The sequence below is a fragment of the Sapajus apella genome, unplaced genomic scaffold, assembly GCF_009761245.1.
Source record: "Sapajus apella isolate SASKATOON/1434 unplaced genomic scaffold, GSC_monkey_1.0 scaffold25, whole genome shotgun sequence".
NCBI lineage: Eukaryota > Metazoa > Chordata > Mammalia > Primates > Cebidae > Sapajus > Sapajus apella.
Window position 1 is genome coordinate 9025853 of NW_022436965.1, and position 22733 is coordinate 9048585.

The 22733-nt window shown below is 43.7% G+C and overlaps 1 protein-coding gene across 8 annotated transcripts in view; it reads right to left on the reverse strand.

The window, feature by feature from the left end:
- CACNA1E (calcium voltage-gated channel subunit alpha1 E) overlaps positions 1-22733 on the reverse strand; it is a 502806-nt gene that overhangs the window by 153521 nt on the left and 326552 nt on the right. For all 8 annotated transcript variants that reach the window (XM_032291227.1, XM_032291223.1, XM_032291222.1 and 5 more), the window contains one exon: positions 8391-8494. In XM_032291227.1, the coding sequence (XP_032147118.1) occupies positions 8391-8494 (104 nt within the window). The remainder of the gene's footprint in view (positions 1-8390; positions 8495-22733) is intronic.

The window sequence follows — 22733 nt, forward strand, 5'->3', positions numbered from 1 at the left end:
AAGATGAGAAATTATAACCTCTGGCCCCACCTCTGCCAGTAACCAGTTGGAGATTAACACCTCTAAACCACCCTCTTCTCATTTCCAAATAAAGATACTGGCCCACCTACTGCGTGGAGCCATTGCAAAGAATATGATCACAGGTGCTTTGAAAACTATGGCATGCTTTACACAAGAGATCTCACATTGCTCCTCACACATATATGGAAGCAGTCTCTGGCCTGACTGTCCCTGCTCTGGTTTTGAGACAGCTCAACTGCTTCCCTATATTTAGCTTCCCCTGCCCAGAAGGCCAGGGAACAATGGATGGAGACAGTGGGGTGGCTCAGGGTCATTTCTGTTTGTGTAAGCCTCTGCCCTGTAGCCCCTGACGGCACTTCAGGATGCGCTTATGCAGCCCTGCGTTGTTGCCATGGAGACAGGAAGCTCTGCTTCTCTTCATGCCTAAGCTAATGGTTTTCATCAAATCCCATTTCCTCTGAGACAAGTAAAAATGCTACAATACTTCCATCCATACTTCCTCTTTAAATATGAGCCGACAAACATACTTCACAGCCTTCCGCACACTAATGCCCGTGCCCCAGAGACAGGTGCCTCCGTGGTCTCAACATTTGGTACCCAGGGGTCTCCGAGCACCGGTGGATCCTGCCTGCCCCCCTCTCATGGGCTGTCTCCCTCACCTGCCCAACCTTGGAGCCATGTGTTCCCCCTTTAATTTCTGTCTCTCTCTGCTCTGGAAACAGCCTTGGTACATAACATTCAGCTGCCTGCAGGTCACAAGAAACCTGCTCCCTAGGTTTCCAAGCTATTTCCCAAGCTGCTTCTGAATTAAATCCCAACCAAACCCCTACCCTAAGGAGAAAGCTTGCAATCTTTCCAAAGGCATGTGAGAGCCAACCAAGCAGAAGAGAGAACCCACGGCCCCTCCTGTACACAGGACTGGCTGCTGCTGAACCCCTTGCAGGCACCAATAAAGCCCACCCTAAACTGTGCTGAGCATCAGAATGAGAAAAAGAAACCAGGTCAGAATGATTTCAGTTCCAACCTATAAGGCCCCTATGATGAACACTCCTTTAAATGTCAACATTTATTCATACCAGCTGTTCCCAGCTGCCACTGTCACTTCCTAGGCTTCTCCAGAGGCGGTAAGGAGGGATCTGCCATGCAGTTCCACGACATCTAACCCGCGCAGGCCATCTCCCAGAGGAGCCGATGGCCCCACAGCTGGCTCAAACGAATACCCCCAGGCCACTAAGCAGGTGATAGCCACCTGGACCTAACAGACTGAGAAAACGTCTGTTCATATTATCGAAGGATATAGGCAGCTAGTAAGAGCTAAGGGCTACTCCGTGCCAGCCCCTGGGCTGGGGTTTTGCATGTGAGAGAGCTGTTGCTATCCCATTTTACAGAAGAGGAAGCAGGCTCAGAGGGACTTATTCAAACTCACAATGATTCACAAGAGCAATGTGAGATCTCTTGTGTAAAGCATGCCATAGTTTTCAAAAATATGAAAAAAAATTTCATATTCTTTGCAATGACTCCACGCAGTAGGTGGGCCAGTATCTTTATTTGGAAATGAGAAGAGGGTGGTTTAGAGGTGCTGATCTCTAACTAGTTACTGGCAGAGGTGGGGCCAGAGGCTATTATTTCTCACCTTCTGGTTATGTGCTTATTTTAGTGTGCCACATAGCCTCTATTCAGGGATACTGATACCCAAGGTGGCACACCCAGAGAAATACTGCCAATGGTTAGCCTGTAATATCTTGACCATAAAGATTTGGTGCAAGTTTTCATAACAGGTAGTTTCTTACAGGGTTAGGCTTCTCACCCATGAATGTCAGATGCTAAAGCCCATGCTTCTTCCAGTGCGCTCCTCTTTCCCATGCAGAGAATGATGTAAGAGAATGAAAAGATGTGATTCCACACCAGAGAGAGCCCATGTGGTCAGACACAAAGTTACTGTCCGGTAGGGTAGTGCTCTGTTAAGACACCGCACGAACCTATGTTGGAGCCTCAGGCAGAACACCAATGGCTTTTGTTTGCACGGCATCTACATTTCTCCTCAAATGCATAGTAAGAATCTGTCTTAAATTTTCCAAACTAAAATATATACATACTTAGGATAAAGAATATCAGATGAGATTATACAAACACGAGATTATCCTCTCAGCAGAAATACAAAGGGAGAGCCTGTGGTCAGGCTTCTCTGGGGGGCAGAGTTACGGAGGGCATACATTGGAGTCGTAGTTACCGGCTGCAGCCAGTAACTTCTAGCAGTGTTTGGGCGCAAAGAATGCTAACAAATGGTCACTGAATGAGTAAACATAGAAGAAATCTCTTACATCTTAAGACTCTCCGCTCATAACAAACATTATTAAAGTTCTTACTTCTTCACAATGTCTTCAGTTTTTCCTTCATACACATCTCACAAATTACCAACACAGGCTCTTAGTACCACGTAGTTAGACTACTATAGCTGCTTCCTGCTTAATCCTGCTGAATCTGATCTCCCTCCATGCCAATCCTTCCCCCACGGATGTCAGATGAATATTCTCATATACGCCTTTCATCCTACACTTGTGTGTGTGTGCAATAGTTTTACTTTAAAATTTAATTTCTATTTTTTCAAAGTAACACATGTAGAGTTTAAAAAGTCAAATAATTTTGAAAGACTTCTAATGAAAAACTGGCAGCCCTGCCTTACCTCTCCTAACCCCTGAGTCTCACTCCCCAGAGGCAACCACTTCTAACTCTTTTACCTGTTTCTCCTGGTATTCATTTCCAAATTTCTAAATATTATACTTAAACACTGAAATGTCTTTATCTTTCCATCTCAGATATTGCCTAAAGACTTCCTTACTGTGGAAGCTAAGATTTCAGACTTTGACATCTCCTTCCCCTCCCCATGTTCAGCCTTCCCCATGCATTTAAGGCACTCATAGCATCGTAAGGGGCTATCTTAAAATTCAGCATCAGCAACATAAATCTGGTTGACAACTGAGCTGAATAGAGGACCTACTTACTATGCTTATATATTTCTTACTGGTAACAATTTCACATTTCATGGAATTAAATGCTTAGAGTGTTTTTTTTTTGTGTGTGTGTGTGTGCATGGGTGCATATACAAACACACACATATATATTCATACACAGTCACGTAACACTTAACGAAAGGGATGCATTCTGGGAAATGCATTGCTAGGCAATTTCACTGTTGTGCGAACACCAGAATGTGTACTTACACAGACCTAGATGGTACAGCCTACTACACACCTAGGCTATATGCTATAACCTATTGCTCTAGGCTGTAAACCTGCACAGCACGTGACTATACTAAATACTGTGGGCAACTGTAACACAACATTAAGTATTTGTACCTCTAAGTATATCTAAACATAGAAAAGGGATAGTAAAAATAAGGGATAGAAGATTAAAAAACATTTCACCATATAGGGCGTGTACCATGAATGGAGCTTGCAGGAAGTTGCTCTGGGTGAGTCAGAAAGTGAGTGGGGGGGCGGATGTGAAGGCCGAGGGCATTACTGTACACCACTGTAGACTTTATCAACGCTGGACACTTAGGCTATACTAAATTTATTGAAAATACTTTTCTTTCAATAAATTAATCTTTGTATACCATAACTTTACCTTATAAACAAAAAAATTAACTTAGACTCTTTGGTAATAATGCTTAGCTTAAAACATACATTGTGCAGCTGTAGAAATATATTTCCTTTCCTTACATCCGTATTCTATAAGCCTTCTTTTATTTTTTTTTTTAATTTTTTTGCTTTTAAAAATATTTTGTTAAAAGCTAAGACACAAAGAGACACATTGTCCTAGGCCTTCACAGAGCCAGGACCATCAATATCACTGTCTTCCACCTCCACATCTTGTCCCAGTGGAAGGTTTTCAGAGGCAATAACACACAGGGGGCTGTCATCTAGGATGACAATGTCTTCCTCTGGAATACGTCCTGAAGAACCTGCCTGATACTGTTTTACAGAAAACTTTTTTAAAAAGTAAGTAGGAATAAATTCTAAAATAACAATTAGAAGTAAATACACAAATCAGTAACACGGTCATTTATTATCAAGTATTCTATACTGTACATAATTGTATGTGTTATACTTTTATATCATTGACAATTCAGGTTTGTTTACACCAGCATCACCACAACCATGTGAGTCACGCATTGCACTATGATGTTAACATGGCTATGATGTCACTAAGCCACAGGAATTTATCAGATCCATTAAATCTTACAGGACAACCGTTGCACATGCATCAGTCATTGACTGAAACGTCATTATGTGGCATAAGACTGTATACAGTTCTGGCAAAACCATAATCTCTTTTGAATATAATAATACACATGGGGAATACGTTAGTTTTATTTTTTTCTTACAGGTAGCATTTTTAGAGGCCTCTGTCATGCTACTCAAATCTTCACTTGATACTCTAGGCTTCTGTGATTCTAAACTTCCCTTCATCACCCTGTCAATTCCCCTTCCTTCTCTCCTCCATTGAATCCCTTGTTTCCGTGAGTATCACATTCTTCTCTTTCTTCAATTACTTCCCTATTTTTAGTGATTCACATACACCAGTAACCTTTTCAAAATGAGTACCTAAAAATATTGTGATTCCGTCCTAAAAAAACAATTGGTATTTGAGCCAGGTATAGAATTCTATCTTGGAAATTATCTTCCTTATGAAAGTTTTAGGAACTTCCCTATTTGTTACTTACTCTCAGAGTTACCATTGAGAAACCCAAAGCCATCCTCATTCCTGTTTCTTTGTAGATGAGTTCTATCTCCTTCCTAATTACTGAGTACTTTCAGAATATTTTTTAACCTGATATTCTGAAATTTCATGATTCGCCTAGTGTGTTCTCTTTTCATTACTCATGCTGAGTTTTCAGTGTGCACTTTATTATTAATTAAACTCATTTGTTCCCTTTTACCTCCACACCCATCTTCTATCTCCCTGCTATAAAATTATCATTAAAGTAAAATAAAAATTTAAAAAATATTACAATATATTTAAAACGTGCCTTTGATTTGAATGTATTTTCACAAACTGTATGTTTTGTGTGCATGTGTTTTATGTAATTGGTATCATATCACAGTGATTCTTTTCACTGAACTCTGTGTTCTTAAAATATCTTATGTCCCACGTGTACACAATATCTGTTGCTCTGTGCTACACAGGATGCCATAGTACATACTGCAACATGCTAGCCACGGTATACATCCACCATTTTACCTATATAACTTCCAGTTATGGACACACAAGTTGCCTCCAGCTCCCCGCTACCATGAAACCATGCTGGAAAGGACATCCTCGCACCTGTCTCAACACATCTTTTAATCTGGCGATGTGAGTCTTTTGGTTCTAGGAACATTTCGTGTATTTTTGTTAATTTCTTCCTTTCCATTTCTCTGTTCTTTTTATAGAACTCCTATTATAGTTGAATGTTGGATCAATCCTATTTTGCTGTTCTACTAGGTAATTTCATCAAATGTATATTCCAAATGTTTATTATCTTTATTACATTCTTATATTTTTACATTATTTCATTTTTACATTTAATGTAAATTTACTTTGTAAAATGAATGTACATTTGACATTAATTCCAAGAGCCCTTAACCTCTGAATGTTTTTTAAATATTATTGGCCCATTATTCTGTAAGTGAAATGATTTCTATCTCCGCAAATATAGTTTTTTAAAGTTGTCTTCTATTCCCTGCATTGTTCATATTCCCTCAATTTCCTTTTTTCTATTATTTTATTTCTTGCCCTTTCGTGTTGTGCATTTTCTTCAAATGCTGATGATCCCTAGCTGTGTGTTCATATTTAAGAGCATGGCACAAAAGCTCATTGGCAACTCTGTATGTATGCCTAGAGCTTTTGGAATGGTGAGTGTAATGGGATGACTGGGAGCCCCCCCCCCCCAAAAGATGTGCTCACATCCTAAGTCCTGGAACCTCTGAATGTCACTTTATTTGGAAAAATAATCTTTGCAGATATAATTAAGGATGCTCAGATAAAAGATCATCCTAGCTTATCAGCATGGCCCTAAATCCAATGACAAGTGGCCTTACAAACAGCAAGGCAGAGGGAATGTGCACAGAGACACTGAATAAGAGGAATGTGATCACGGAGGCAGAAACCAAAGTGACATGCCTATAAGCCAAGGAAGGCCTGGGGCTGCCAGAAGCTGGAAGAGGAAGAAAATCCCATCTCCTTTAGAGCCCTTGGAGGGAGCACAGCTGGATTAGTCCATTTTCATGCTGCTGATAAAGACATACCCAAGACTGGGAAATTTACAAAATAAAGACATTTCATGGACTCACAGTTCCACATGGCTGGGGAGGCCTCACAATCATGACGGAAGGTGAAAGGCACGTCTCACATGACAGCAGACAGGAGAAGACAGCTTGTGCAGGGAAACTCCCCTTTATAAAATCATCAGGTCTCGTGGCAATCACGAGAACAACACAAGAAAGACCCACCCCATGATTCAATTACCTCCCAATGGGTCTGTCCCACAACACCTGGTAACTGTGGGAACTACAATTCAAGATGAGATTTGGGTGGGGATACAGCCAAACCATATCAACAGCCCTGCCAGAGTCTGGACCACTACCTTCCAGAACTGCAAGTGAATAAAGTTTCTCTCACAGTTTTAAGCCACAGAGCTATGTAATTAGTTGCGGCAGCCATAGGTAATGAATACAGTGGGTCTCACCAAAGGCGATGAAGTGGGTATCTGTTTCTCTGGTCTTCCCCAGATATCAGTATAAATTTGTTCCTTCTCTTCAGACAGACAACTTCCCCAAAGAGGAATCCTCTCCACTCCTACCAGATTGCTATATTTTTAAGAGTCAAGCAGGAGAAGTGGGCTGGACTATGCACATTCAGTTTGTACTTTCATTTAGCTCTACGGTTTTCATCACAGCATATCGACACCAGCCTCAAGTGTACCTGACCGTACCATTCCAAGCTTCTCTGATTTCACATCTAGAGATTACGTCTCCTAACTTTTGCTAGGGTGGGGGTTGGGTGAAGCAGATATTTCTCAGAACTGCCTGGAGGTTGGAGTGGGGTGGAGCAGGGAGTCTAATGTTCCTTACAAGGACTTTCCACCACTCCTTCCATCTTGTTTTCAGCACCACATCTTCCCCAGCTCTCAGACCTACCTGGTGTCTAATTCCTGAGCCTTTCTAGGGCTCCTCAAGACAATCAGTTTGCTTTTTCACTGGTATCCCCCATTGTAAACAATTAAGCTTCAGCTTTCCTACCACTGTCAGTTGCCAACTTTTTCTGTGTTCAAAAATTTTGTTGACATTGCTCATCTGTCATGCCTCTTGTTCTCTTTGTCCTTGTTCTCTTCTTAACATTTATTTTCTCTGTTAGTGGAGTTTCAAGAAATGACCAACTTAGTTCAATCTGCCATGTTTAAACAGAAGCGCCAACTTATAAATTTTCATTTGAAGAACGTACGCCACTCTTACAAAAAGTTCAGTTTTGCTTAGAAAAATGTAAGAATCTCCAATATATATCCCCGTTTCAGCTAACCTAAGATGTTACATTATAATTTCTTCACACTCCGTGACAAGTCCCATTTTTTCATCTTTGCTTGTGGTGTGATGTTCCCCTTCCTGAAGTGTTCACTCCCATATAGTCTAAGAATCCTACTACATATTTCATAACCCAAGCAAAATCCCAATCCTTCATGTAACTATCCCTGATGACTTCAGACTACATAGATTTGTCCTTTCCCCAAAACAAATGACTATATCTTGTCTAAATCAATAAAAGGACTCCTATTCTGTTTCATGTGTTTGTATCATCTTCTTGGCAAAACATGTCTCTTGAGGAAAGAAACCACACCTTATACTTTGTGTGCTCCTGGCGATGCTTACCATGGTATTGGACACCAAATAGTTACAGATTTGTATAAATTAATTCAAGCCACAAATATGAGACTTGAAGCCTAATACACTACAAAGTAAGAAGCTTTTGAGGGAAAGCCTATGTCTAATTCAACTTTGTTTCCCTAAAAACCAGCACAGTGTTTGACATCCGTCTCTGACTGCTGAGTTACTGAATGAAAGCATGGATGGATAAATGAACTCTCACTAGATACCGTGTGCAGTGTTGTGTCTGACATCAAGACTTTTTAATTCCCAAGAATAATCAAGATTATTAGAATGATGGTTCACTACCACATTCCCAGCATCTAGAAAGCATTTGGCACAGAGGAACTGCTTGGTAAGTATCTTCTAAATGAAGGTTAAATGAATGAATATGCCATGAATCAGGAGGCATTAGTTTACAGTTAGCAGTCAGCAAATGAGTTAAGAAGAAAGAATCATCTGGCTCACCCGGAAAGCACGCCCAGGACTAGGTTGAGAACAAAGAAGGATCCAATGATGATGAGGGGGATGAAGTACAGCCAATTCCAGGTGGCTCCTAAGGCATCATTGGTCTGAAAGAAAGAAAAAATGGTTCCTTAATACTTAAAAATGGTTCCATAATATTCTGATTTGGAATATTCTCACACGCTTGCTTAGCACACGAGAAGACAATACAGAGAGGTCTGATACTTTTCCAAGGTCATGCAAACAACCACTGGTTTTATAGCACTGAGTAATGTGCACATGAAATTGGGGAAATTCTCAAAAAGACAAAGGCAGGCTGTGCCCAATCTGTACCATGGAGGCTAGCAAAGGCCTGACAGGGTTGTTGGGAAGAAATTTTAGGGTCTTCTGCATCTTCCTCAGCCCTTGACCTGGGCTCCACTTGCTTTCTTCCATCATAGTACAATAGCACAGAGCTGGCCCAGACCTGGTCCCAGCAAGGCTCTGGCCAGAACAAGGAATAAACCTAGATTTGAAGGGTGATCACTTGCACTCTCTCTAATGCTAACACTCAGTGAATGAATAAATGCCTGCGAATCCATATTCTGGATTTTCGAACCATGAATTGGACGCAAGACCCTTGCATGGACAGGGACTGAGGAAGAATTCTATCTCATTACTTTAAAAAGGAAGCAATTCTTAGCAGGATGTCTTATTAGAACCTTGAACTAGAGCTTGGGAGTATTTTGAGAAGTCCTCTAACAGTTGCACCACTCAACTAAGGGTTCTCAGTGTTCCCCTTGACGCCTCCTCCCCCAACAGCACCTCCAAGTCTTTCCGAATAGTCTTCCTGAATTGCATTTCACATATGCAGGGCTGGAAATCCCCTCAACCCCAACGCCACTTTTTCACACACAAACTTAAGACCCATTTGAAACTTAACAGATATTTTATCTCTATTTCACTGGAAAAAGAAGGCCAAAGTCAAATGCCATGCCTAAAACTCACATGCTAAACTAGTAAAATTAAGATCAGAACTCAGAATTTCTATGGCAAAATATTTCTTGTCCCTCTAATTTACCTTTTCCCCTCTCACTACAAAATTTTGAAAACATATTTTGATTCATTGTCTTCATGCTTCCTGTGGACTTCTGTGACATTCTTGTTTTCTCCCAAATTATCTCATTTCTCTCTGCCTCCCACTCAAATATACCAGTCTGCAGAATACAGCCTCTTACCAATCGTGGCACCTATCACTGCAGCCATCCAGTAAAAACAGCTGCTTTGACTTTTAAGCTCAGGGGCACATGTGCAGGTTAGTTATACAGGAAACTCATGTCACAGGGGTCTGTTACACATATTATTTCATCACTCAGGTATTAAGCCTAGTACCCAATAGCTTCTTGATCCTCTTCCTTCTCCCATCCTTCACCCTCCAAAAGGCTCCAGTGTGCTGTTCCTCTCTCTGTGAACACGTGTTCTCATCATTTAGCCCCCACTTATAAGTAAGGACATGTAGTATTTGGTTTTCTATTCCTGTGTTGCTTTGCTAAAGATAATGGCCTCCAGCTCCATCCATGTTCCTGCAAAGAACACATTCTCATTCTTTTTTATGGCTGCATAGTGTTCCATGTTGTATACGTACCACATTTTCTTTAACCATTCTGTCACTGACAGGCATTTAGGTTGATTCCATGTCTCTGCTATGAGGAATAGTGCTGCAATAAGCATATGCAAGCACGTGCTTGTGTAACAGAATGATTTATATTCCTTTGGGCTGTAAGCAAACCCAGTAATGGAATTGCTGGGTTGAATGCTAGCTCTGTTTTACTAAAACAGCTTCTAAGGCAATCTCCTTTCACCAAACTTGTGTCTTTTGTTTTGCCCCTACACTATTTAGAGAGAGATAATTGCAATTGAAGCAGAATACAAATGAAAAATAAACAAGAAAACACTTTCTGAATGGGAAGAAACAGATGCAGAAACCTGACAATTTCAGTGTGTAAGATGGAGCTCTGTGGTTCAACCAGGTCTGGTCAGTTAAATGCAATCAGGGAAGACATGGGCCAGACCTCAGAGGAAATTCTTCCTGCATATTAGTAGAAAGATACAGGAGAACTAGATGCCAAGAGTTGTTAAGGGTTTTAATGGAGGTAGGGAGCCGTTTTCTCTGGGATCGTTAAGACATGGACCTTCCCTATGAGCTGAAAAAATGAACTGCAATGATCTTCGCATAGCTAGCTCTGGGTTTATTCATGATTATAAATCAATCCTTCCGTAAGGCTGGCTAGCTTTGATAGTTCACCCGTAGAGCTGCGGATTAACAGGGTTTATTCACTCTATGGCTTAGCCAGGGGCCAAACCCCACCGCCACCCCCAACATTCCTTGGCAACAAAAACTGAGTCTACACCGAGCACCCAGATAGGACTTGGTTGCCCATAATCATTAGCAGGTATCAGCAACAGCAATGATGAAACTGTGATTGTTAAGACATTTTTGTTCTCAAATAATTGAGGTATAGTTTGAGGGTGGCTCTGAGCAATTTCACTTGGGTGACTACTTGCAAGGGATGCTGTAAGGGGGATGTCCAAAATTACACTGTTCTCATTGCTAGAGATTTGAAAGAAGTTAATGCGTTTTGTGGAAAAGGGACTTCTGTAACCAAAAAAATCAGGGAAACACAGCAGATATTTTCTTCCGTGCCTGTCAGAAGATCCACACAAAAAAACAACATTATTTACCTTTTTTATTCTGTCATTTCATAATCAATTTTGACCATGGAATCCTCATTTTCAGAGAAAATCTAGTAACACATCAAGGAATCCAGTCTATGAAACGTAGAAACTAAAGTGGGCCAGAATCTGGAATGAATCAAACACCAGTGACGAGCAGTGTCTTTTAATTCAGCATTTTGTGAGTATGTTTTGGTTTTGCTTCAACCTATATTCAGGCAGAAACCTTAACTGTCTGCTCATTTCTGTATCTGGCGCCTAACAAAGGGTTTGGCCCACATAGACAGTTTACTAATCAAAAAATGTCCACAATTCTAATAAGAAGATTCTCCTCTTAAAAATAACGCTGATACAATTCATTCTGATAGCCCCCTCTCAATCTGTAGAGATTTCTCTGAATTGCTGCAAACGTCACCCACCATGGTGTTGGGGCCTGCTGGATGAAAAAACGGGATGGAAACTAGAAGGAGAAATAGAACAGCTGGGAAGACACCAGCACCAGCAAGGCCCTGGGGATTCTGAAGATGACTGACAGCTTTAAAGAGTCTTCTGGAGAAAGCAGCTTGACAAATCCCCTAGATTATTCACACGCCTTTTAATAGGCTTGCCCCGCCCCCCCACCCCAACACCTTGCTCCTCTCCCTCCTGTTCCATCCTTCCTGGCCAGGTGGCCTCCACTCTCCGTGCATGCCTGTCCATGAGCCAGTGACACACCCAGTAGGACAAAGGGACACACCTCAGCAGGAAGCAGGCAAGCGAAGAAACGCACGCTTCCTCCTTCAAAATGGCAAGGTTCTTTCTGATGCCAGTTAGGGCTTCAATCTCCTTCTGATTCATCATTATTAAAACAAAATTGTCCAGTGTAGGAGAGACGACGAATCAAGTGTCCTTTGAGATTAAAAAAGCAGCAGCATTCGACAGCTCGAGGCAGCAAGTGCCCAGAAAGCACGTGAAGCGGGGATCGGGGTGAAGTTGCCAGTTCAACAGCAGAGTTGTGACTGTTTTCTCTCTTGTGGTACGCACGTGTCTGCCGCAGCAGGAGGTGCAAGAGAGAAGGGTTGTCTGTGAGAGGGAGAATCACTCATCCTCTCTACAGCATCCCCACTTCTGTGACAGAGTGGCAGTTATCACAAGCTCCTTTCATGTAAGACTTGCACTCCATTTTCCCCAGTGACTGCCACTCTTCCTTCAGGAACACCGGACAGCCATGCTAAGTACTCCAATCAAGATCCTGACCCCAGAAGAAACTTCGCAGCCCAGACCTCTACTGTGGAGCCGCTAAGGGAAACCAGGACCCTCCCTACAAAGAATGCTGCCCAGAGAATGCCAGCCCCTCCATCCCACGCCACTCACGGAACACCTACCATAAGTCAGGCACCACAGAAGAGCACTTGTTTGGTCATTGTCCTCTTACACGGGGCACTAAGGCTCCTCCCATCTCCCAATATCCTCCCCGCCCAGCCCTCCCCTAGACTGGCATGCTGGCTGCTCTCCATCTTTCTCACCTGCCGATCCCCTGAGTGACACACACACGCACACGTGCGCATGACGAGGGTGATGACAGAGAAAGCAGTTCGGGGGCGGTGGCCCACCTGCACAGGAGCGCTCAGCAGGTACCAGTCCTGACATTGTGGGAATGTATTCCTTTCGGAACCTGACTGATGGGGGTGGTAAGCTCACCCACTCCCTCCGTAAACAGGCACACATGGCAATTATCACATTAATCTCCACGGGGTTGGGGAAGATGCTGCAGGGTAGGGTGGGAGGAGCAGGATTGGAGAGAAAGATGGAGACAGAGCAAGCAGGAGGAGACGGGTCCCATGGTTCCCTGGAGCTGAGGCTATGGAGACAGGGCCCAGCCCCCATCCTCAGAGACAGGTCTCTAACAGGGTTCTCCAGTGCTCCATGGAAAGCATGCTCCCTGTCTGTGCACCCTCTTTACAGAGCAGCTCTGTGAATTGCCGATGACTTCGTGGGGGAGGCTCTAACCGGGGAGGCTGAATTGCCTGTGATTGAATGTGTTGGGGCTAGGAGTAAGGCAAATGCTGACTCCATAGTCCTTTCAGAAGCAAAGGGTCTCTGGGGAATACCTGCTCCACAGGCTGGCAGCGGCACCTGCTGGCTAGAGCAGGGCTGGCCTAGGCAGGGTTTCCTCTACTGCAGCACCGCCGGCCCCTGTGGACAAAAGCTCTGTTGGAGGGGGTGGGGGCGTCCTGTGTGTGCCTCAGCAGATGCCTGGCCTCTACCCACGAGATGCCACTAGTACTTCCCCAGCTACAACAATCAAAACTTGTGAAATGTCCTGGGGGGCAAGATGACTTCTAGTTAAGAACTGCCAGACTCAAGGCTCCATCTCAAGGAAAGATCTTTGGCTTCATTAATTATTAACTGAGCTCAGGTCAGGAGATAGTTGGAGCAACCACCGTAGACTACCAAAAAGGCCAGGACATTCATCTCTGCAGGTGCATCTGTCCAAAGCCTCTGCTGACCACCCCCAGGGAAAGGAAAATTCAAAGAGCAATGAGTGGGGAAGGAAAGAGGCCGGGGACTGATTCAACTGCTTCACACCTTCCCTCACAGCAATACACCCAGCCTCCTGCGCCTCATGGGCCAACACACACCCCCTAGGCTCCCATTTCCTCTGGCACCAAGTGTGACAGCTCCTGTCCCACCCCAAAGGACTTGGATTCCATGTCTCGGAGCTGAAATGCCATATTTTTTATTCAACACATTCATGGGCCACTTACTATGTGACAGACACTTTTCTAGGTGTTCAGGATAAGTGATGAGCAAGACACTCTCAGTCCCAGCCCTTTGAAACTTGTGATCTAATCGGGGAGACACACGTGAAGCAAGTGAGCACACAAATGTCACTCTAAAGTGCAGTCAGTGCTATGAAGAGAGCACAGGGCACTGGGGCAGGTGGGCCTGAAAGGTCCAGGAGGTCAGGAAAGGAAGCACTGAAGCTTTCAGGGAAAGCAGTCACACGGGAGGCTAAGAAACTACCTTGGCTGAGACAGCAGAAGCCAGAAAGGCAGTGAAAAGGTTAACTATGGAGGTGGAAGAAAAAAAGGTTAAAATGAAGACGTGTCAAGAAGTGGGGGACATATAAGGGTAAAAGGAGGGTGGGGAACGCCCTCTCAGAATGAACTGCTACACCGTGCAGTGGCAGCCCTACCCCAGAGCTCTGTGTGGATGTTATGCTGAAATGCCCCCTGACTTTTTCAAAATATGTATCACTGGACAACCAGCCTCCAGAAAACCCTAAGGCCTTCCTCATGTCCCTTCCTAGCACCCTGACCCAACCCAAATGCAACATCATCCCAATTTTTAGAACAATCAGTTAGATTAGCCTAACTGGAAATCCCATGTGAACACTTCCCTGCATGTGCTGAGCCATCCACAGGAATCAGCCACCCGGGACAGCCCTCTCCCACCCTGCCTCTGCCCTCTGCCATGTCCAGCTCTCACAAAGGACGTGGCAGGTTCTGTGGCACTATCGTCCACATCTCACCCCCACCCACCGCTGCTATATAAGTGTTGGCTGCTTATAACTCACACCTGCCTCATTCCTGCATCCTTTTCAGATGCTTGCCCTTGACTGACAGACCAGCTTCACCTAGAGTGTCATTCTGGACCCTGTTGGTGATGATGAGGGGGTGTAACAGATAACTACCTGATGCAGGAGTATCAATGGCCCAGCCCTTTTGCCACTGGGTAAGACAATTGCTGTGGTGTAATTCACACTTTGGGCTGCCCATGGAACCAGGCTGAGTTTTTCCCTTGACTATCCTGCTTCCCTCACAGACCTACAGGTAACTCCTAAGAGCAGTCCCTAATTAATCACTGCCACAAGAAGCTTAATTTCACAGTCAGTTTCTAGGGAATCTGATTTAAGGCATTCGATTAGGGTTTTGACTGACCATACAAAGCTGGCAACACCCCTTCCCTCGGTCACACCAATTGGGTGGTGTTCCTACCTCAAAGCCACCGTATGATTCCTCTGACAACACCCACATTTTAGGGAAAGGATACAGTGTGCAGCATACCCCACAAGTCATTGGGCAATTAAATGCCTGTAACAGGTTTCCTGCAGACTAGGAAATGCAGTCATACTCTTAGAAGAGGATGATGAGAACAAGTCATCCAACTCACCATTCCACAGGAGAGGAACCTGAGGCCCAAGGAAGCCAAGCAACTTCCCTGAGGATCCAAGCAACTTATCAGCAGATCTGGGGCCACAATCTAGAATCAGGATGGGTCAGCGTCTTGCAAACCCTTGACTCTTCATGTCTGCTTTAGTTCCAGAACTCTTAAAAGCAATTCTACCCATACTATCACCACCATCTAGAGCAGAATGAAAGATAGGACAGTCACCACCAGGATCTTGCAGTGAGAAAAACAAAAGCTGTCTTCTCAGCCCCCAGGCAAGTGACAAAGTTGGGGAAGCAGGGGAAAGAATGAGAACCTAAAGCTCCAAGTGAAACACAGGCACCTGCTGTCACCCAGCCCGGAGGCTGAGCCCGTCAGACCCAGGAGCAGGGTGTTTCACTGTAACTCAGAGCCCTGAGGATATTTAATAAACATAGTTTAAGTCTCCCCACAAAAACAATCTCAAGGCAGCATCTGGCTCAGCCAGGGGCCGTTATGAGTCATTAAGGTTTCTCACATTCTGGTCATTCCAAACCCTCTGGACTTGATGCAGCCACCTTCTCCTCGCTGCCCGGATTGTCAGTGATTGTCACTAAGGATGCAGCAGTGCCTTAGTCTAGAACCAAAAGGACCTTGGAGAGCAACTTTTTATTTGGATATTTCACCACCTATTCTTCCCCTTCTTTTGCCAGTGGGAAAATGTGGCAGAGTCAGTTTGGCAAAGAGGAGTAGCACAGAAAGAAACCCTCCTCCATCCAACCTACAAGCAGCCACAAGACCCTACTGAGACCAGGGTCAGGAGCTCTGGCTGGGCAGCTGCAAGGGCAGGCATGGCCCACCCCACATGTGGGCAGCCCTCACCACTGGCAATGGGCAGGCAGGTACCTGTGTGTCAGTGAAAACCCATCCGCACTCCTGGGAGGGCAATTCAAGAGCAAATAGCGGTGCCACATAGGGCTACGAAGGCTGCTGTGGCAGGGTCTGCAAAAGAGGGCACCTCCAATATGAGTAGGGCTCACGGTCCTGCTGTGCTTAAAATCTCTCTGGTTAAATCCTAGTAATTCCAACGCCGATGTCATCATGTCTGAACTCTGACGCAGAAGCCCAATAGGGAAATGCCAGATCCTCTAAAGAAGGTCTTCTTGTAACGGCTGCGGTTGATCTGGGTTACACAGGGTTTCAATATTGTATTCTCTCTACTTTTGTCCATGACTGAAAATTTCTATGATAAAAATTTTAGGGTTTTTTTCCAAAATAAAAGTAGTTTATTTAAATAGTTCTGGGTCATGGATGAATTTTAGGAGACATCCTTTTTTAGTCAAAACAGTGAAAAATGTTATTAATAATAGTGATTATAACCCGTGGGGGGAGTGACGGGGTAGAAATAAGTTATTCTTAAAAATTATTTTTATACTTTGCAACTTTCACGTAATAACAAAGTATTGTTTTAGGGTTTGAAAAAAACAAAGATTATTAGAAAAAAATTAAAAAGGAGGCCGTCTGCAACTGCAGCCCAGGGTGATGGGAAGGCAGACGCTCTGGGGTCCAGGACAAAGGCAGCTGACGCTGTGCTGGGCCATCCAGACTGGCATTCCACTTTGCTCTGAGAAAAGGCCAGTGTGTTGCTCTCACAGCAGCCATCACCACCGTATGCAGATCAGCCAAAGCAGGTGAATTTAAGACAGGATTAAAGAAAACATGCCCAGTGGTGATCAGCTAAAGCGCATGACCCCTTTGCCCCTTGTACAGGGCTTGCTGATGAAAGACTTGTATTATTTAAAGAAGGGCAAGCACCAGAAAGGGCTCTGAGAGCAAGAGGGGAGGTGAGTATCAGAATGGCAAAAGAGTACAGGAAGCTTAATACATCCTCTACTGTGAACATTTTGTGCAGTGCCCATCCTATTCCAGAAACAATGCCAAGATAACCAGTCTTCAACCACTCCCTCTGATTCTTCATTTTGTCCTATGGTTGTCAAAGATCAGTCCTTCCGGTCGCCATCATTTATTGCTTTTCCTGATGTTCCCCTCTCCCCTCCCACTAACAAATCACTATTTTCCACTCAGTCAAATATGAGTACTCTAACCATCATCTTACAGATTCGAGAGCTGGAAGGAATCACAGCCTCTTGCCCAAACCCCTCATTTTACAGAAGAAGAACCAAGGTTCAAAAGCCAAGTGCCGCCAAAAGGTACTCTACTCACTGGTTATGGAAGGAGAACCAGAATGCAGGGCATCTGACCTCCAATCCACTCTGCACAGCCCTCCTGTTCCGTCCACTCTGTTTAGCACTTAATTATACACAGCTCTGCTCCCTCTCATTATTTTGTATGTAATTAGCGTCGCCTCATGATCTCATTTGAAAGCTACCTGGAGTTGAAGACCATGATTGTCTCTCATTTCCTATGAAGTTTAAGATCACTGAAATCAGACCTGCAAACACTGACACTTAATGAGGATAGGAGCAAGGATAGAGATGTCATGCAAGGCTTCCTAAGACTGCACTTTCACCCAGACATGACGTGGAAGGTGGATTCAGTTTGTCCAATCAACAGAGGAAGACATTCCAAGGAGAGAGAAAGAGGTGGAAATGCTAAGGCCACAGAGGGTTGCCTTTGGTGGCAGTAAGCAAGGCGAGATAAGATCTGAAGGTTCATGTCACAGAGGAATGGTGATATAAACAGTTTGGATTTGCTCAGTCCCCATGAACTCTTCCTCCTTTCTTCTCTCTCCTGTCTCCTTACTCCACCAACTACAAGTCCTCTCATACTTGAAAACACTGCTAAGCCGCTATAAGGCTTCCCTTAAACATGTCATTCTACTTCACTGCAGAATTCCCCCAGAAATTAGGCACACCTCACAGTAGCATACATATTCATTCAACGCTTTTGAATGTGTACTCTGCACAAGATGAATGAGAAAGGAAAACAGTTCTCAAGGGCTTTGCTATCCATAAGAAGGCTAAGTCATCAGTACAAATACCTGTAATAGAAAACAGAACATTAAGTGCTGCACTCAGGCATTTATTTGCACTTATTTACAGACCTTCTTTATATGTGTTCTGTCTCTTTTACATATTGACCCTCCATTCCCATTAGGGCTTAAAAACAGAAGTGCATCTTTATTTCTGTGTTCACTCTACCAATGCCTAGAATACTACTCCACAAACAGGAGATTCTCGATAATGGTGTTTACTAATAGGCGATTATAAACCTGCTGGCATTATTCTGCTTCACAAGTCTGTATAAGTTTCCTTCTCTGGAAAAAATATATCACCTGTAAAATGTCATCTCTGTTGACATACAGCAAGTGCACTTAGCTAACTCAAATATTCAGCACAGCCTGTAAGAGCAGAGGCTCAAGAAAAAAGCTTCAGATTTTTTTCTTTTTTTTTGCTTTCATTCTTCCCTACTCAATGAATTCTGAGCAGACGGTGAATTAATTTCTCATTGAACATCTCTGTTTTAATTAATGATTGTGTATCAAACACTATGTAAGACTGGTTAGCCTCATTGGTTTCCTGAAGAAGCCCCGAGACAGTTTCATTTATTCTGTAGCCACAGGAAACACTCTTATTCCTTAATAAAAACAGGTTGAAAGCAAGGAACCATGGATTGTAAGTCTTTGTATCTCCAAAACCCAAGACAGCATTGATGGAAGACATGGTCACTGAGTCTACATCAGTGTTGACGGAGTGATAATGAAATGTTAGCCCATGCATCACTGGAAGGCCTGAGGGTAGGTACATGGGTGAGTTTCTCATAGCCCACTGAGCTACAGGTGTGCACAAAATATTCTCGCCTGACCTCTTTAACAGACCTTGGGGACAGTCAGTCCTCAGGCTGGTCACCTCTATTTGTAACATCCATTTGCCCCAGTGCCAAATGATTGTTATTAATAGGAATCGCTGTGTCAGGCGGCCATCTGTCAGGGACACTGATGCCCAATTCCTGCCTTGATACAGGAGTAGATGCCTGTATCAGACAACAGATGTGAAACAGGCACCTGCTCAGACCCCGTATTTCTCACTTTGCTTCTCCTGTCTTTCATGGACTCTAACTCTCAGATCCCAGTTCTGCCACTCCCCAGCCCCCTTCTCTTTTCTCATCTCTTGATGTGTACTGTCTTATTCACTCTGCTGCTGCCCTCCTAGAAATTCACCTTGGTTCTCCTCTTTCTCCAAAGATACATAAAGTTCATTCCAAATGAGTATTCCCATTGGTCTGGGCACAGCAAGGCTGAAGCAAAACGAAGATAATAAAGTAATCATGTTCATTGTTTCCCCCATCTGAGAAACATCAGGAAGAATCCCCTTTCACTTTGACCAGACTTTGCATCGCTCTCTCTGCTGTTCATTCGGGTGGAAGGTATGAAGAGCAGGGAAGATGGGAGAGCAATACAAGAATGCACATAAGCTGTCAGAGGGCAGAGCCAACCTAAACCCATGCAGACCTCTTTATGGAAGTATGAAGAAAACATAATTAAAACATCTTTATCTGAACATTTTCCTGTCACTTAGATCCTAACACTCCATGTAACAGAGGGGAGAAAAATTATAATGGTTTCCACTTGTTATATGATAGAGCAGAATCTTCCAGTTTTGTTTTCATCCTTTCCTGATCTCATCAGAGATAAGAGTGATAGGCCATCTACTCTAAGCTGGCCACTGGACCAGGTGCATAGCATACGTTAATCTTCACAACCACATGCAAGAGAGGTGCTATTGCAACAAAGTCTATTAGTCTGTTCTCACACTGCTATAAAGAACTGCCGGAGACTGTGTAATTTATAAGGAAAGAGGTTTAATTGACTCACAGTTCAGCACGGCTAGAAAGCCTCAGGAAACTTACAATCATGGCAGAAGCCAAGGGAGAAACAAGGCATCTTCTTCACAAGGAGGGAGGAAAGATAATGAATACAGGAGGAACTACCAACAGTTATAAAACCATCAGATCTAGCAAGAACTCACTTGCTATTAGGAGAACGGCATGGGAGAACCACCCCCATGATTCAATCACCTCCACCTGGTCTAGCCCTTGACAGGTGGAGATGATGGGGATTATAGGGATTCCCATTCAAGATGAGATTTTGGGTGGGGACACAGCCAAACCATATCACAAACAAGGAACAGCAATACAACCCAGGCTCAGAAGGCCAGGAGATGTGCCCAAGCTCCCACAGTAAGCCTACTGAAGATTCAGAATCCACGCCTAGCTTGGCCTCTCCACAAGAAACTACACTGTATTGCCTGGGGTAGAGGGCAAGGGGGCTACAGATAAAAATAGCAATGTTTTAACTTAGAACGTATTGAAGAAGGGGGTTACAGATGCTGGTATTTGCAACAGCAATACCAGTGGGAAAAGAGTCATTTTTAATTTCATATTGTAATCCTATTCTAATGTTGTGTTGTTTCAATTCCTTTGATATCTACATCCTAACTTGGCAATTTCTTCTCTGCTCTGGATGTCAGATAAGGTTGGAAGACTGTCACAGCAAGTTCCCTGGCTAGTTGTACAACAGCCGTTCTGTTGCCAGGGAGATCTTGTAAAGTGGGGCAGGTGATTCCCAGGCACAGCTGGCTCCATTCTTCAAAGCAGGGGAGAGTTGTCATTTCTAACCAACACATCTTGCCCTGTCTCTCCCCGGCTTAATACCCTGCAATGGTTGCCCACGCCAAATCCCTTACCACGACTGACCCAACCTCGCCTCTCTAGCTCATCTGTCTCTCACAGCATCTGCCTACCTGTATACCAAGTCACGCAGCCACACCCAGCTCCTTGCAATTTTATGGCATGTTCCTATGTCTACACTATTGCTCAGTTGTCCCCACTGCCTATAATGCCTTCCCCAACTTTTCCACCTGAAAAGCCTTTGCTTAAACCCTGACTGAATGTTACCTTCACTAAAAAACTTTCCCAGAGTCAGTCACTCCCTTATGCCCTGCACTGAATCCACCATACCACTTAACGGCACCATAATTATTGTGGGTTGGTATGTTGTTCACTTCTACAAGACTTGACACCCCCAGGAACAAGGAGCAGGTCTGATTTGTCTGTTTCTGGCTCAGAACCCAACTTAGCTCTCAGTAGGTGCTCAGCAAGTATTTGTTAAATTAATAAACAAATAAGTGAATAAACTGAATGTATGGCTCCAATTAAATCTGAGGCAAACAGAAGGCACCAAAAAAAAAAAAAAAAAAGAAAGAAAGAAAAGGTGACTAGAAAGATTTCCCAAAGAGTTAATTAAGTGCCTAGGGGTTTGTCCCCCCACCACTAAAATGGCAAAACTAGTAGATTATTAGGGGGCTTTATCAGGGATTATCACTTAATAAGCCCTTTCCAGGTATATCTTGCCACAAAGAACTTCTAATCCTCTCTGTAAGAAGAAAGGCTCTATCACTCTTATCTCTGATGAGCTCAGGAAAGGATTAAAACACAACGGGTAGATTCTGCTTTCTCATATAGCTACAGTCTCAGCTGTGAGGCTGGATCTGGGAGACAGAAAACAGAGACTTGACTCAACATGAATGTGGACTGTGGTCTTCGTAGAGTCCCAGACAAAGACTGGGGAACTCTCCCTGATTTACAAATAATGAGAGGAAACCACCTCTCTCAGGGATAGGGGTCATATTGAAGAGGGGAGAGTGCAACCTGTCTGAAGAAGGCATTGCTAGGAAATGCTCTGTTAATGCTGACAGCACCAGCCCCACGGCATTTGGGCCTGAAAGTGACCCTGTTTCTCTAGACAGCAAGGCTGAGCAAGGCTAAGCTTGAAAATCTCACATCCCAGCCTGAGAGTTCTGCCTTCTTCAGCTGAGTCAGCTGTAAAGCCTCAGTGCTGACAATCCCCTCCCTCCTCCAAAACAAGTTTCATGGTCCAAATCCTGGCCATCCAACAAGTCCTTTCTTATATTTCATTGGGGTTTACTGAGTCTCTGACAGCCAAGTAGGGCTGCTTCCTCTGATTGGTGCTCCAAGGGCTTTTCAGGCCTGCTTTGGAATTCTCTAATCCCCACATTGAGGTCCAGCCCCTATCCATTCTCTTGACAAAATCCTGGAGATTTGTTTAGTCTGGAAGATATCAATTTCTTTAGCCCATTTCTGTGATATTCAGCATCAGGTCAAAATATGTTAGTAATAAGAGTCAATATGTTTTGGAGTAATTACTATATATGTTTTGCCTACATTATCACATTTCATCTTCTCAGTAATCTGCTGAAGCAGAAACTAATACTATAAATCTTTTCCTCTGATGAGGAAACTGAGGCACAGAGCGGTTGAGTAACTTGCCTGTGGTTGCACAGCTAATGACAGGTCAGGACTATATCCCCAGCAGTCTGACCCCAGCACTCTTAACCAATATGCCCTGTCCGTGGTACAGTATCTGAAACAGTCAAGGCTCCACAAACATTATATTAGTCTCACATTAGATTAGAATTCACATATTATTATATAAATAGGTTAAGCTCAGTTTTCCTTATTCAA